Below are 16,872 nucleotides of genomic sequence, written 5' to 3' on the forward strand. Positions count from 1 at the left end.
CGAAAGGCTCTGAGGATGATGGTAGAACACAGCAATTTTGATGTCATAATCCCTATGCCACCAAAATGATGTCATTGGCTGCTCAGAATCCCAGCACTTAGATGCGAGAGAACTACACAGGTTTAGAGCTGGAAGGACATGGAGCCAGTGGCATTGCAAGGAACACAGTTTATGAAACAGCCACCGTGATGGGAAGATCTTTTAGCAGCGAATACCATCATCTGTGGCATGTCAGAAAACTGACTCCCTGGTCAGCAGTGAGAAGGACAGATTGGAGGTCTCTCAGGGTCCAGAGGCCCAGCAGGGAAGCTATGCTGCTCCTAGGGGACTAGAAGGGAAAACGAGCATCAGAACATGAGCGGCATGTGAGCAAAGCTGAGGAAGGGAGGGTACACGCGCTATTAGGAGTTAGAATCATGCAGAATTGGCAGCTGAATATCACTGTGACAGTCATGGGAATTCCCTGAACCTAGGAGTCAGGACCAAGAATTCTAGACTTGACCTCAGGGGTACTACTGGGTGGTTGAGGCAAGCCATTCTTCCTCCTCAGGCCCAGTGTCCGATTCTAATAAGGAGGTGTGGAGAAAACGATGAGTTTCAAGGGACCCTTCAGCCCTACGATGTTGACATCTCGAGATGCTGTGAGCTGTTTCCACCTCTGTTGCAAACATCAGTGAGCCAGACAAGCCCTATGGCATCAGGGTGAAAGAGCCAGTCCACACATTTATTAAGTGCCTTCTGTATACTGGGCTGAGCACCAGGCCCTGGGAGGGAAGGAAGGAGGGTGGAAGGGTGCACCAGGGCACCAATCCCCAGATAACTCAATTACTCCTGGCAGTTGCCCAGTACAGGGGAAAGGACCCTGGAGTCAGAAAACCAAGAGGTGCTAATCCCAGCTCTGCTATGCTAACTGGGTGACCTTGGCAAGTTCCTTACCCCTTGTATTCATTTATTGTGGCTGCAAAACAAATTACTACGAACTGAGTGGCCTGAAACAATAGAAGTTCATTTTCCCACAGTTGTGGAGGCTGAAAGTCCAATATCAAGGGGCCAGCAGGGCCATGTGCCCTCAGAAGCCACGGGAGGATTGTTTCTGCCTCTTTCAGCTTCCAGTAGCTCCAGGCGTTCCTTGGCTTGTGGCCGCATTGCTCCATTCTGCCTTTGTCTTCACGTGGCTGTCTTCTCTGTGTCTTAGATCTTTCCTTTCTCTTATAAAGACGTCAGTTGTTGGATTTAGGGCCCAATCTAAATCCAGGATGATTTTATCTTGAGATACTTGATTACATTTACAAAGACCTTATTTTCAAATATGGCCCTATTCACAGGTCCCAGGAGTTAGGACTTGAACATAGCTTTTAGGGGGCAATGATTCGGCCCACTACATCTCCAAATGCCTCTGCCTCCTCATCAGAAAAATGAAGATCATCGTAGCATTTATCCTGTTGGGTGGTTGGGAGAATTAAAGAGGTAATACAATCCTTAACATGGCACCTGACAAATCACGGTTGCTATTGTTCAGATATGTGGTTCACACCTGTCCTTCCAGCTCTAAACCTGTGTAGTTCTCTCACGTCTAAGTGCTGGGATTCCGAACAGCCAATGACATCATTTTGGTGGCATAGGGATTATGACATCAATATTGTTGTGTTCTACCATCAGCTCCAAGTGTGTGGGGGAGGAGGGAATGTCACCCTCTCTAGGACTGCAGACATTTGTCGCTTGTCTGGTCATGACAGCCAGGACAGGATCACTCTGCTGCTGCTTCTACCCTGAGTTCTGAATGGATTTGGGGCTGCCAGGCATGACAAGGATTGATGGGGAACACCTCGGCACACACAGCCATTCTGCACTGCTGGGTGCACCCTGCGCTATTGGAGCTTGTGGGCTGGCCCAGCATGAAGGGACTCCTTTTCTCTCAAGCGCTCAGGACTGAGAAGAGGAACAGGCACACACTCTGGTGCAGGGAAGGAAGTCCCTGTAGGCTGAAGCCCAGCTTCGGGCTCAGTGGTGGGATCCAGGTGGGATTCGGAATAGCACAGGTCAGTGCCCAGCATGTACTAGGAAAGCATTAAATATTCACTCATCCGATGCTTAATGAACAAGTGTGATCACTGACTTTGGAGTCAGGATGATCTATCACCGATAGGAAGAGGCAGACAAAAAGATGCTGAAAATACAAAACACACAGAATTTGGAGACTGATCGTTCATGAGGCTGAGGAGGATGGCATTTAGGAGGGTTCCCAGATTTCTGGTTTGGGTAACTGATGGACGATGGGGAGGCCAAGCATGGCAGAGGAAGCGGAGGTTGGAGTGATTTGACTGTTTTTTTTTTTTTTTTATACTTTAAGTTTTAGGGTACATGTGCACATTGCGCAGGTTAGTGACATATGTATACATGTGCCATGCTGCTGCGCTGCACCCACTAACTCGTCATCTAGCATTAGGTATATCTCCCAATGCTATCCCTCCCCCCTCCCCCCTCCCCACCACAGTCCCCAGAGTGTGATATTCCCCTTCCTGTGTCCATGTGATCTCATTGTTCAATTCCCACCTATGAGTGAGAATATTCGGTGTTTGGTTTTTTGTTCTTGGGATAATTTACTGAGAATGATGATTTCCAATTCCATCCATGTCCCTACAAAGGACATGAACTCATCATTTTTTATTCCTGCATAGTATTCCATGGTGTATATGTGCCACATTTTCTTAGTCCAGTCTATCATTGTTGGACATTTGGGTTGGTTCCAAGTCTTTGCTATTGTGAATAATGCCGCAATAAACATACGTGTGCATGTGTCTTTATAGCAGCATGATTTATAGTCCTTTGCGTATATACCCAGTAATGGGATGGCTGGGTCAAATGGTATTTCCAGTTCTAGATCCCTGAGGAATCGCCACACTGACTTCCACAATGGGTGAACTAGTTTTCAGTCCCACCAACAGTGTGAAAGTGTTCCTATTTCTCCACATCCTCTCCAGCACCTGTTGTTTCCTGACTTTTTAATGATTGCCATTCTAACTGGTGTGAGATGGTATCTCATTGTGGTTTTGATTTGCATTTCTCTGATGGCCAGTGATGATGAGCATTTTTTCATGTGTTTTTTGGCTGCATAAATGTCTTCTTTTGAGAAGTGTCTGTTCATTTCCTTCGCCCACTTTTTGATGGGGTTGTTTGTTTTTTTTCTTGTAAATTTGTTTGAGTTCATTGTAGATTCTGGATATTAGCCCTTTGTCAGATGAGTAGGTTGCGAAAATTTTCTCCCATTTTGTAGGTTGCCTGTTCACTCTGATGGTAGTTTCTTTTGCTGTGCGGAAGCTCTTTAGTTTAATGAGATCCCATTTGTCAATTTTGGCTTTTGTTGCCATTGCTTTTGGTGTTTTAGACATGAAGTCCTTGCCCTTGCCTATGTCCTGAATGGTATTGCCTAGGTTTTCTTCTAGGGTTTTTATGGTTTTAGGTCTAACGTTTAAGTCTTTAATCCATCTTGAATTGATTTTTGTATAAGGTGTAAGGAAGGGATCCAGTTTCAGCTTTCTCCATATGGCTAGCCAGTTTTCCCAGCACCATTTATTAAATAGGGAATCCTTTCCCCATTGCTTGTTTTTCTCAGGTTTGTCAAAGATCAGATAGTTGTAGATATGCAGCATTATTTCTAAGGGCTCTGTTCTGTTCCATTGATCTATATCTCTGTTTTGGTACCACTACCATGCTGTTTTGGTTACTGTAGCCTTGTAGTATAATTTGAAGTCAGGTAGTGTGATGCCTCCAGCTTTGTTCTTTTGGCTTAGGATTGACTTGGCGATGTGGGCTCTTTTTTGGTTCCATATGAACTTTAAAGTAGTTTTTTCCAATTCTGTGAAGAAAGTCATTGGTAGCTTGATGGGGATGGCATTGAATCTGTAAACTACCTTGGGCAGTATGGCCATTTTCATGATATTGATTCTTCCTACCCATGAGCATGGAATGTTCTTCCATTTCTTTGTATCCTCTTTTATTTCCTTGAGCAGTGGTTTGTAGTTCTCCTTGAAGAGGTCCTTCACATCCCTTGTAAGTTGGATTCCTAGGTATTTTATTCTCTTTGAAGCAACTGTGAATGGGAGTTCACTCATGATTTGGCACTCTGTCTGTTGTTGTTGTATAAGAATGCTTGTGATTTTTGTACATTGATTTTGTATCCTGAGACTTTGCTGAACTTGCTTATCAGCTTAAGGAGATTTTGGGCTGAGACAGTGGGGTTTTCTAGATATAGAATCATGTCTTCTGCAAGCAGAGACAATTTGACTTCCTCTTTTCCTAATTGAATACCCTTTATTTCCTTCTCCTGCCTAATTACCCTGGCCAGAACTTCCAACACTATGTTGAATAGGAGTGGTGAGAGAGGGCATCCCTGTCTTGTGCTAGTTTTCAAAGGAAATGCTTCCAGTTTTTGCCCATTCAGTATGATATTGGCTGTGGGTTTGTCATAGATAGCTCTTATTATTTTGAAATATGTCCCATCAATACCTAATTTATTGAGAGTTTTTAGCATGAAGGGTTGTTGAATTTTGTCAAAGGTCTTTTCTGCATCTATTGAGATAATCATGTGGTTTTTGTCGTTTGCTCTGTTTATATGCTGGATTACATTTATTGATTTGCGTATATTGAACCAGCCTTGCATCCCAGGGATGAAGCCCACTTGATCATGGTGGATAAGCTTTTTGATGTGCTGCTGGATTCGTTTTGCCAGTATTTTATTGAGGATTTTTGCATCAATGTTCATCAAGGATATTGGTCTAAAATTCTCTTTTTTGGTTGTGTCTCTGCCTGGCTTTGGTATCAGAATGATGCTGGCCTCATAAAATGAGTTAGGGAGGATTCCCTCTTTTTCTATTGATTGGAATAGTTTCAGAAGGAATGGTACCAGTTCCTCCTTGTACCTCTGGTAGAATTCAGCTGTGAATCCATCTGGTCCTGGACTCTTTTTTGTTGGTAAGCTATTGATTATTGCCACAACTTCAGCTCCTGTTATTGGTCTATTCAGAGATTCAACTTCTTCCTGGTTTAGTCTTGGGAGAGTGTATGTGTCCAGGAATTTATCCATTTCTTCTAGATTTTCCAGTTTATTTGTGTAGAGGTGTTTGTAGTATTCTCTGATGGTAGTTTGTATTTCTGTGGGATCGGTGGTGATATCCCCTTTATCATTTTTTATGGCGTCTATTTGATTCTCTCTTTTTTTCTTTATTAGTCTTGCTAGCAGTCTATCTATTTTGTTGATCCTTTCAAAAAACCAGCTCCTGGATTCATTAATTTTTTGAAGGGTTTTTTGTGTCTCTATTTCCTTCAGTTCTGCTCTGATTTTAGTTATTTCTTGCCTTCTGCTAGTTTTTGAATGTGTTTGCTCTTGCTTCTCTAGTTCTTTTAATTGTGATGTTAGGGTGTCAATTTTGGATCTTTCCTGCTTTCTCTTGTGGGCATTTAGTGCTATAAATTTCCCTCTACACACAGCTTTGAATGCGTCCCAGAGATTCTGGTATGTTGTGTCTTTGTTCTCGTTGGTTTCAAAGAACATCTTTATTTCTGCCTTCATTTCGTTATGTACCCAGTAGTCATTCAGGAGCAGGTTGTTCAGTTTCCATGTAGTTGAGCAGTTTTGAGTGAGATTCTTAATCCTGAGTTCTAGTTTGATTGCACTGTGGTCTGAGAGATAGTTTGTTATAATTTCTGTTCTTTTACATTTGCTGAGGAGAGCTTTACTTCCCAGTATGTGGTCAATTTTGGAATAGGTGTGGTGTGGTGCTGAAAAAAATGTATATTCTGTTGATTTGGGGTGGAGAGTTCTATAGATGTCTATTAGGTCCACTTGGTGCAGAGCTGAGTTCAATTCCTGGGTGTCCTTGTTGACTTTCTGTCTCGTTGATCTGTCTAATGTTGACAGTGGGGTGTTAAAGTCTCCCATTATTAATGTGTGGGAGTCTAAGTCTCTTTGTAGGTCACTCAGGACTTGCTTTATGAATCTGGGTGCTCCTGTATTGGGTGTATATATATTTAGGATAGTTAGCTCTTCTTGTTGAATTGATCCCTTTACCATTATGTAATGGCCTTCTTTGACTCTTTTGATCTTTGTTGGTTTAAATTCTGTTTTATCAGAGAGTAGGATTGCAACCCCTGCCTTTTTTTGTTTTCCACTGGCTTGGTAGATCTTCCTCCATCCTTTTATTTTGAGCCTATGTGTGTCTCTGCACGTGAGATGTGTTTCCTGAATACAGCACACTGATGGGTCTTGACTCTTTATCCAATTTGCCAGTCTGTGTCTTTTAATTGGAGCATTTAGTCCATTTACATTTAAAGTTAATATTGTTATGTGTGAATTTGATCCTGTCATGATGACGTTAGCTGGTTATTTTGCTCGTTAGTTGATGCAGTTTCTTCCTAGTCTTGATGGTCTTTACATTTTGGCATGATTTTGCAGCGGCTGGTACCGGTTGTTCCTTTCCATGTTTAGTTCTTCCTTCAGGAGCTCTTGTAAGGCAGGCCTGGTGGTGACAAAATCTCTCAGCATTTGCCTGTCTGTAAAGGATTTTATTTCTCCTTCACTGATGAAGCTTAGTTTGGCTGGATATGAAATTCTGGGTTGAAAATTCTTTTCTTTAAGAATGTTGAATATTGGCCCCCACTCTCTTCTGGCTTGTAGGGTTTCTGCCGAGAGATCCACTGTTAGTCTGATGGGCTTCCCTTTGTGGGTAACCCGACCTTTCTCTCTGGCTGCCCTTCCCATTTTTTCCTTCATTTCAACTTTGGTGAATCTGACAATTATGTGTCTTGGAGTTGCTCTTCTCGAGGAGTATCTTTGTGGCGTTCTCTGTATTTCCTGAATCTGAATGTTGGCCTGCCTTGCTAGATTGGGGAAGTTCTCCTGGATAATATCCTGCAGAGTGTTTTCCAACTTGGTTCCATTCTCCCCGTCACTTTCAGGTACACCAATCAGACGTAGATTTGGTCTTTTCACATAGTCCCATATTTCTTGGAGACTTTGCTCATTTCTTTTTATTCTTTTTTGTCTAAACTTCCCTTCTCGCTTCATTTCATTCATTTCATCTTCCATTGCTGGTACCCTTTCTTCCAGTTGATCGCATTGGCTCCTGAGGCTTCTGCATTCTTCACGTAGTTCTCGAGCCTTGGTTTTCAGCTCCATCAGCTCCTTTAAGCACTTCTCTGTATTGGTTATTCTAGTTATACATTCTTCTACATTTTTTTCAAAGTTTTCAACTTCTTTGCCTTTAGTTTGAATGTCCTCCCGTAGCTCAGAGTAATTTGATCGTCTGAAGCCTTCTTCTCTCAGCTCGTCAAAGTCATTCTCCATCTGGCTTTGTTCCATTGCTGGTGAGGAACTGCGTTCCTTTGGAGGAGAGGCGCTCTGCTTTTTAGAGTTTCCAGTTTTTCTGCTCTGTTTTTTCCCCATCTTTGTGGTTTTATCTACTTTTGGTCTTTGATGATGGTGATGTACAGATGGGTTTTTGGTGTGGATGTCCTTTCTGTTTGTTAGTTTTCCTTCTAACAGACAGGACCCTCAGCTGCAGGTCTGTTGGAATACCCTGCCATGTGAGGTGTCAGTGTGCCCCTGCTGGGGGGTGCCTCCCAGTTAGGCTGCTTGGGGGTCAGGGGTCAGGCACCCACTTGAGGAGGCAGTCTGCCCGTTCTCAGATCTCCAGCTGTGTGCTGGGAGAACCACTGCTCTCTTCAAAGCTGTCAGACAGGGACATTTAAGTCTGCAGAGGTTACTGCTGTCTTTTTGTTTGTCTGTGCCCTGCCCCCAGAGGTGGAGCCTACAGAGGCAGGCAGGCCTTCTTGAGCTGTGGTGGGCTCCACCCAGTTCCAGCTTCCTGGCTGCTTTGTTTACCTAATCAAGCCTGGGCAAGGGCGGGCGCCCCTCCCCCAGCCTCACTGCCGCCTTGCAGTTTGATCTCAGACTGCTGTGCTAGCAATCAGCGAGACTTCGTGGTTGTAGGACCCTCCGAGCCAAGTGCGGGATATAATCTCGTGGTGCACCGTTTTTAAGCCCGTCGGAAAAGCACAGTATTTGGGTGGGAGTGACCCGATTTTCCAGGTGCCATCCGTCACCCCTTTCTTTGACTCAGAAAGGGAAGTCCCTGACCCCTTGCGCTTCCCAAGTGAGGCAACGCCTCGCCCTGCTTCAGCTCGCGCACGGTGCACGCACCCACTGTCCTGTGCCCACTGTCTGGCACTCCGTAGTGAGATGAACCCGGTACCTTAGATGGAAATGCAGAAATCACCCGTCTTCTGCGTCGCTCACACTGGGAGCTGTAGACCGGAGCTGTTCCTATTCGGCCATCTTGGCTCCTCCCCCCGCCTTGGGCATTCTTAAGGATCGTGATTTGACTGTTAGTAATGCCTAATGTTCATGGAGCACTGACTACGGGCCAGGCATCCTGCTAAACTCTTAGTATAGATTATCTTATTTAATCTACTTAATCCTCACAACAGCCCAATGAATAAACCATTATTATTATCTACATTCTACACAACTGAGGCAGAGAGAAGGTAAGTCACTTATCACTAACAGGTAACTCCAGCAGCAGCAGCGGTCTTCCTGTTTCCCAGGGCACAATGTCAGTTCCTTTGTAAGGACCAAATAATCTAAGGGACATGTTCTCAAATTCCCAAGTGCACCATTCCACTATGTGGCACTGAGTATGTAGTTTGTGCTGAACGAAATGTTGAGACGAACCTTACTTCAAACAGGAATTCAGCAGACCTATAAGGTGCATCTCAGCTTTGCATTTCCTGGCTGTGTGACCTCTTCATACTGCTGGCCCTCTCTGAACCTCCCCTGTAAAACATGTCCCCGGAGGCTGTTGTGAAGAGGAAAGGAGAACCCGTGGGTGAAAGTGCACTTAGAAAATGTGAAGCAAATGGAGAATATCACCAGGGGGCAGCTAGAATGTGGCTGCTGGTCAGATTCAAGTGTGTAGCTGCCCAGCCAGCGCCCCCAGGTCAACTCATCCTGGATCTTGTTTCCATGCCTGGTGAATGCCCATCTAGAAACTGAGTTGAGACAGCTTTAATCACAACAGGTTGTGGCTCCCCGGGGCAGATTTTGGCTGCTCTGACAACTGTAAAATGGAATTATGCCTGCAAATTAATTTACTAGAAATAATCAACATTTCACAAAATGTTCCTGGAAGCCCACATAGACGATTAGACCCTACAATGCACTCCAGGCCTAGTGAGGTGGAGGTGAGGCACTAAGACAACCCACCACTCAGCCCCTTGGAGAGTGATCAGAGACAAGGACCCCAGGACAAATGCAGCACCCTGAAGAATAAGGGTCCACCACTCTTGGGCCTCCATCCCCTTTGCTGTATTTTTTCTATTGAGGTGAAATTCACATAAGATAAAATTAGCCATTTTAAAGTGAACAATTCAGTAGCATTCAGTACATTCACAATGTTATATGACCACCGCCTCTGTCTAGTTCCAACCCATTTGTTTTCATCAACCCCAAAGGAAAACCGGTACCCGTGAAGGAGGTGCACCCACCCTCCCTTCCCCACCCACAGCCCCTAGCAACCTCCAATCTGCTTTCTGTCTTGTGGATTTACTCATTGTGGGTATTTCATGTTAGATGTCACCTATGCTAAAATATAGTTGTCCCTGAGATAGGCCCCAGGCACAGAGAGCTCTAAGTGTCCATTTCTCAAGGTTCTCGACCCCTGGGGGTTCTGTTCCTCTTCTTCACTCTGGGTTTACCCCACCCGTTCTCCCAGCAAACATGCTCCACCAATCCACCCCCTCCAGGGGCATGTCTTCCTTTTCGCCAAGTGGACAGCCCTTCCATGCCCCCTCAGGGCATCCCATCTGCATTCCACCCGGTAGTGTCACGCCAGTGCTTCATGTGATGCCTGTAACTTGTTCTCAGACAGCTCATGGCTTACTGAGGGTACAAACCACATGGCATAGTGAAAAAAGTACAGGTTTTACTGTCCAAGAAAGCTAGATTTCTGACCGGATGCGATGGCTCACGGCTGTAATCCCAGCACTTTGGGAGGCTGAGGCGGGCAGCTCACCTGAGGCCAAGAGTTCGAGACCAGCCTGGCCAACAAGGTGAAACCCCATCCCTACTAAAAATATCATAATTAGCCAGGCATGGTGGCAGGTGCCTGTAATCTCAGCTGCTCGGCAGGCTGAGGAAGGAGAATCGCTTGAACTAAGGCACAGAGGAGCCGACATTGCGCCGTTATGTGCCAGCCTGGGCAGCAGAGCAAAACTCTATCTCAAAAAAAAACAAAAAAAAAAACAAGCTCAATTTCTCTCCTTGTCCCCTCTCTAAGGGGTGGTGGCCATAAACTGGGACACACAATGATGTTCTCTTTGTCCTCTCCTTGGCAGCTCCAGAAGTATTCCAGGTGTACATGGACGGAGGCCCCGGATACTCGTACCCTGTCGACTGGTGGTCCCTGGGCATCACAGCCTATGAGCTGCTGCGGGGCTGGGTAAGACAGGCACCTGTGCGGTACACACGAGGGGCTGTGCAGTGGGGGCTCACGTTGTACCTGGACGGGCAGAGTCGGCAGGGCCCGCAGTGCAGGAAGGAGCACTGGGGGAATCACCACCCCCCAGGTTTCAGTCCTGATGCCTGTGTGCCGCCTGTGAACGCCCTGAACTTCTGGTCCAACCCACTCATTGTACAGATGGGAAAGAGGCATTCAGTGGGGGAGGGTCTTACACAAAGGCCCACAGCGGATCAGCAACAAGTCAAACATCAAAGCGCCTTGGCCTCGTGGTTTCAAACACTGTCCTCTTTGAACCCACAACACAAGGTCTTCATGTCTGATTTTCTAGCTGATTGGAAAATCTTTAAAGGTGAAGACCATGCTTCTTTTTTCTCTTTGTTTCACATCTTCCCTGAATATCTAACTCAGTGTCCTATAAAAATGGGACATTCAATCAATACGTATTTGTATTTTATTGCATTTAAATTTACAAGCTGAAGATGATTAATGGGTCTATTTGGTGGCTGTAATAACACATTTTTTTATTTGAGCAGAAAGTATTATGTCTAGGCCAGGCACAGTGGCTCAGCACTGTAATCCCAGCACTTTGGGAGGCTGAGGTGGGAGGATTGCTTGAGCCCAGGAATTTGAGACCAGCCTGGGAAACATAGGGAAATTACATCTCTACAAATAATCATAATTTTAAAAAAAATAGCTGAGCGTGGTGGCACTCGCTTGTAGTCTCAGCTACTTGGGAGGCTGAGGCAGGAGAATCACCTGAGCCTGGGAGGTCAAGGCTGCAGTGAGCCATGATGGCACCACTGCACTCTAGCCTAGGTGACAGAGTGAGGCCCTGTCTCAGAAAAAGAAAGTACTTTGACTAAAATTCATTTTGAGGTGTTATTTCTTTGCACAAGTATCATTTGAAAAGGATGTCACTTCACCATGTCTCAGGTCCATGGTTTCCTCATTTCTATGACGGGGATAATAAGATCCTTTCTGTCTATTTAGCAGAGCTGGAGTTTTAGGATTCCTGGGTTCCTGGACTGTGGGAGACATGGTTTGCCTGAGACTCATCTCCATAGCGCCAGTGCCCAGCACAGAGCTGACAGAAGCAAAGAGCCAGATTCTCCCACAGGCTACAATTTTAATGTTGTTTCAGTCATTTGCATACATGCATATTCATGCCCATAGGAGGTGCCTTCCTTGAGGGCATGATGGTGTCTTATTCATTGTGGGTGTCCCATTGCATGGTTGTAATGGGTGTTGACTGAATGTTTGTTGAATGAATGAGTGATGAGAGCAGTTTGTACACCATGAACACTCTGAGTGCAATTAAGTATTATTTGTCACCCCGTAGTTAAGCAACAATTTTCTGCTCTTGATCTCAGTTATTTCCCCTGAATTTCTCAAAAACATAATTATTATACATTGCATTCTTAGAATGCAAAGAAAATATGAGCTTGTTCACTGAATGAAAAGAATTAATGTCCCGCAGATTTACCTGTGAGCTGCTGCGGGGCTGCATAAGACAGGTGCCTGTGTGGTGTTCCTGCTCGGTTCGTTTCCTGTTAGCTGTTTCCTTTGATATATATACTCAGAGGAGGAATACGAGGGTCCACGATGTCGTAGGAACCAGAACACACTGGCATCCGCCAGAGGCTGTTAATCTTATGTAATCAATCACAGCAATGACCTTGGTGAGCAGTTGCCGTAAACGTGACTGGGCTCCTGCCAACAGAAAAGATATTGGCAGTCATTCCTCATGGGTCGTGCAATCAAAGATGATAGCTTGGCAAAAAGCCCCAAGGATGGAGTGGTCCCTGCTGATTCACAAATAAACTATTTTATTTTATTTTTTAATTCTTCTGAGTTTTCTGCTGAAAGATCCAGATGCTATTTTCAAGGATGGTGCTTCTTGGAAGAGGAAGAAGCAAATGATGGGGGATCCAGGCCTTTGGCATGGAGACAAAGTAATGGAATGAAAGAACACCACCTGTTACGTACTACTGTAAATCTTTCTCCCAGATATATTTGACTGGCTTCTTCTTTGACCCAAAGGACAACAGGTTTATGCAAATAATTTATTCTCTGTTTTTCATACTGGAAACCGTTGATTTAGTCAAAAAGCTGTGCTGAAAAACACTCATATTTATCCATGGACTATGTAAATTTAGGAGTTATCCCCCCCTCTTGCAATTCCTCAGTGATGTCAATGACAACATCCTTGGGTAGGATCCAGGGAGCTCCTTTCGTCCAAAAGAGGAAAGAAAGTCATAGTGGAGGCTAGGCACGGTGACTCACATCTGTAATCCCAGTTCTTTGCGAGGCCGAGGAGGGCGGATCACCTGAGGTTGGAGATGGAAACAAGCCTTGCCAATATGGTGAAACCCTGCCTCTACTAAAAACACAAAAAAATTAGCCTGGCATGGTGGCGGGTGCCTGTAATCGCAGCTACTCGAGAGTCTGAGGCAGGAGAATTGCTTGAACCCGGGAGGCGGAGGTTGCAGTGAGCCAAGATCGTGCCACTGCACTCTAGCCTGGGTGTGACAGAGCAAGACTCTGTCTCACATAAAAAGGTCATAGTGGGAATTCCCAATGTTGTTCTAGGATCTTAAAGTTGGAATGCATTGAAAATAATGGGTGGAAAATTGATATTAATATGGCTTGTTAGCCAGGGACCCAGGAAAACAGCTGTTTCTCCTCATGAGGAGCCAAGCATGCTTTATGGACAGCAGAGGGGCCAAGTCCCATTGGCAGGTTTGAGACCACAGTGCAGACCAGGGTTCTCCAACCCCTGGGGCTGGGGACTGGCCTGTGGCCTGTTAGGAACTGGCCGCACAGCAAAGCAGGGGGTGAAGGTGAATGGCAAGTGAGCCAGGGAAGCTTCATCTGTATTTAGAGCTGCTCCCCGTTACTCACATCACCACCTGAGCTCCACCTCCTGTCAGGTCAGCGGTAGCATTAGACTCTCATGGGAGTGCAAACCCTCTTGTGAACTGTGCATGCGAGGGATCTAGGGTCCGTGCGCCTTATGAGAATCTAATGCCTGATGATCTGTCACTGCCTCCCATCACCCCCAGGTGCGACTGCCTAGTTGTAGGAAAACCAGCTCAGGGCTCCCTCTGGTTCTACATTATGGTGAGTTGTGTAATTATTTCATTATATATTACAATATCATAATAATAAAGTGTAGAATAAATGTAATGCACTTGGATCACCCTGAAACCATCCCCGCAACCCTAGTCCATGGAAAAAAATGTCTTCCACAAAACCAGTCCCTGGTGCCAAAAACATTGGGAATCACTGATGCAGAGAACCCTGTGCTTTTGGTTGGAGCTTGTAGGCTAGACAAGAGACCTAAGTAGGATCCACCTTCTCTCTGAGCCAAACTAGAATCTTAGTTCTTACCCTGGCAGGCGTGCTGATTGAAAGAAAAAGGCCCAAGTAGGGGCCACTCGTCAGAATTCCTTTTGGTGCCCCAGTCACCCTGGCACTCTGACTACTGCCTCTCCAGAGAACACTGTGGAAAGAGATATGAGGAGATCTCCCTTCCCCTGACCATATCCACAGAGAAGAGATGGACAGATCTTTAGCCACCCATTGTCCCAACAAACCTCAAAGTCTCTCTGACAGGAGAGCACCCATCTGTTCATTGATTATCCTCAGGATCCAGGGAGCGTTGTACCTCCAGAAAGAATCTTTTTCACTCTTGGACAGCTGTAATGGCTAGAAATTATTTTCCCCTTACTCAGTCGAAAGCTGCTTCCTTATAATAGAGAAAAATAATCTTTAGAGGAATCTCACAGGTTCAAACCCTGGCTCTAACCAGGTACCCCATCTGGGATCCTAAGCAAGGCTTTTAAACAGACTGAATGTTCAGAATCCTTTTGTATTAACAAGAAGAAATTCGTAATTATATCTACCCAATAGGATTGCTTTGAGAATTAAATGATTCTGATGATGTTAATTACCCAGCTCCATGACTGATGAATGGCTGGCACTCAGGAAACATCCCCCTATTACTTCTACCCTGGGAGGACCCGCTGGAAAGCCTGTGTCCTTCCCAATTTAGCGTCTTCAAGCACTAGAGGCAGGCACTGAGAGCAGAGGCTGGATCACACCTGCTTGCTGACCATTAGCAAGTAAGGCCAATGGGCTTCATGAGCAGAGATGGGTTCCCATCCACACTCTGTGCTTCTTGGTGTTGTGATTTGGGCTAAGTCACTTAACCTCATCTGAGCCCTGACTTCCTCATTCACAAAGGAAGGTTTATCAGGCCCACCTGCAGGGTCATGTGAGATTACATGAGAAAATGTGATCAGGGCATAGGCGGTGTCTGGCACACAGGAGATGTGCGGATTATTATGCAAATAAGTAAATACACACACAGTGATGATTCCACAAGACAGGTAGATGCAGGTAAAGCTCTGCTGACTTAGGTTTAGAGGAGCAGGGGAGAATTTCAGGGGGAGGAGACGTTGAAGTTCGGTCACATATGAATGGTTGGAAGGAATAGTGTGAGCGCAGGGAGAGAAGTGGAAGCTAGGGCTGATTCAACAAACATTTTGGCCTACCCACCTGTCAGAAGGATAGTGAGGGGACAGTCTATAAAGGACCTGAGGCCAGCTGGAGGCATTTGGCTTTACTCTGTAGGTAGTGTGGTACTGTCCATGGTACCTAAGCAGAGAAGTGACAGCACGGTGGTCATATTATACATAGAACCACATGTGTCTGGGTTCAAATCCTGACTTTGCCACCTAGACTCTCAGTGGTCTTCAGTGAGCCTGTTTCTTATCTATAAAATGGGGAGAACAGTAGTACAGGCCCGTGGTACAGGTTTCTCCTCCTCGGCACTATGGACATTTGAGGCCAGATGATTTTTTGTGGTGCGGGACTGTCCTGTGCATTGTTAGGATGTTCAGCAGTATCACTGGCCTCCACCCATCAGATGCCAGCAGAACTCCCCACCCAGTTATGACAACCCAAAATGACTCCAAACATTGCCAAATATCCCCTGGGGGACAGTTGTCCCTGATTGAGAACCACAGCCATAGAACAACCAGGAGGACTAAGTGGGATCCTGCAGGTGAGGCCATTAGCACAATGCATTGCACCCCCATGGAGTGGGATTTCAAGGACCCCTCGCCCCTTTCACATCCCCCTAGGACTTCTACCCTGGGAGGACCTGCTTGAAAGCCTGCATCCTTCCCACTTTAGCACCCTTCAAGCACTAGAGACAGGCACGGAGAGCAGAGGCTGGATCATACCTGTTTGCTGACCATTAGCATGTAAGGCCTATGGGCTTCATGAGCAGAGATGGGTTCCCATCCACATTCTGTGCTTCTTGGTGCCCACTCCATGGGGACATGAGGACTTTACCCTCTTTGCTCACCCACCAACCACCTCCCTGACCTGGTGTTACCCTTGCCTTTGACCCCAGTCAGCACTTCTCCTTAGGAATGGGTAGACAGAGAAGGTTGAGGGTACAGAGAGGCCAGCGAGTGGAGGGAGGTTGCCCAGAGCTCCGCCGAGAGGTGAGAGAGCAGCACTGAGTACCGCTGGATGTACAAGGCGTGGGTGGGCTGAACCTGGAGAAACAGGACCAGGTAACCTCACCAAGGGAGCCAGTAGAGCACTGTGCCAGGAGTCACAAGCCTGGGAGGTAATGGAGTCTGTGATCTCCATTCAAAGGAGGAGGAAGGACCTTTGTGAATTGTTCAGTGTTTTCAAGCTGTGTTTCCCAGACTCTAGGACCCTGCAGAGATGATTCAACGGTTCCAGGGGCAGGGAAAGTGTTTCTCTGGGGTTTGGAGGTTTAAATTGCCTAAGGAACTGTTTTTCACTTTCATCTGTTCTGTGTTTGGGATTTTGAGTAAAAAGATTTTGGGAAAAAAAATTGGATTAGATGGTCTCCAAGGCCCAGCTCAACTTTAACAGTGAAAATGACAGACATCCGGCAATTCTTTTCCTCTGTCTTCTATTTTTTGGTAAATTGGCAAAATTTTTTTAGAAACCGAGTTTCCTGGAATAGAGACACACCCACACTCCATAATAAGTATGTCCAATGTCCCACTGCTAAAATTGCTTTTACCAGCAGTACATGGAATTACTTTACCTTATAAATACCACCTGGTATTCTGACGCAGCATATCCTAAGGCCAGCGAGTGAGAGAACTCAGCATCAGTACAAGCAGACAGGATATTGATCTTAATATTTGCCAGTCATCTTATAAAAGAACCTACGTTTCTCTACAACCACTCAAACAGATGACGGCTGAACCTGGTGCCTAAAGCTGTGGAACTTGTTTTAGTCATCATGTTCCGAACTCATTTCTAAATGTATTTCCTGCACTGGCTTCCTAGTGCCTTGGAGTTA

The 16,872-nt window shown here is 45.6% G+C and overlaps 1 protein-coding gene across 5 annotated transcripts in view; it reads left to right on the plus strand.

Annotated features, from left to right (window-relative positions):
- Nucleotides 1–16,872, plus strand: part of STK32B (serine/threonine kinase 32B) — a 445,681-nt gene that overhangs the window by 382,414 nt on the left and 46,395 nt on the right. For all 5 annotated transcript variants that reach the window (XM_016951222.4, XM_024356003.3, XM_016951221.4 and 2 more), the window contains one exon: nucleotides 10,390–10,493. In XM_016951222.4, coding sequence (XP_016806711.1) covers nucleotides 10,390–10,493 — 104 coding nt within the window. The remainder of the gene's footprint in view (nucleotides 1–10,389; nucleotides 10,494–16,872) is intronic.

This window comes from Pan troglodytes, chromosome 3, assembly GCF_028858775.2.
Source record: "Pan troglodytes isolate AG18354 chromosome 3, NHGRI_mPanTro3-v2.0_pri, whole genome shotgun sequence".
NCBI lineage: Eukaryota > Metazoa > Chordata > Mammalia > Primates > Hominidae > Pan > Pan troglodytes.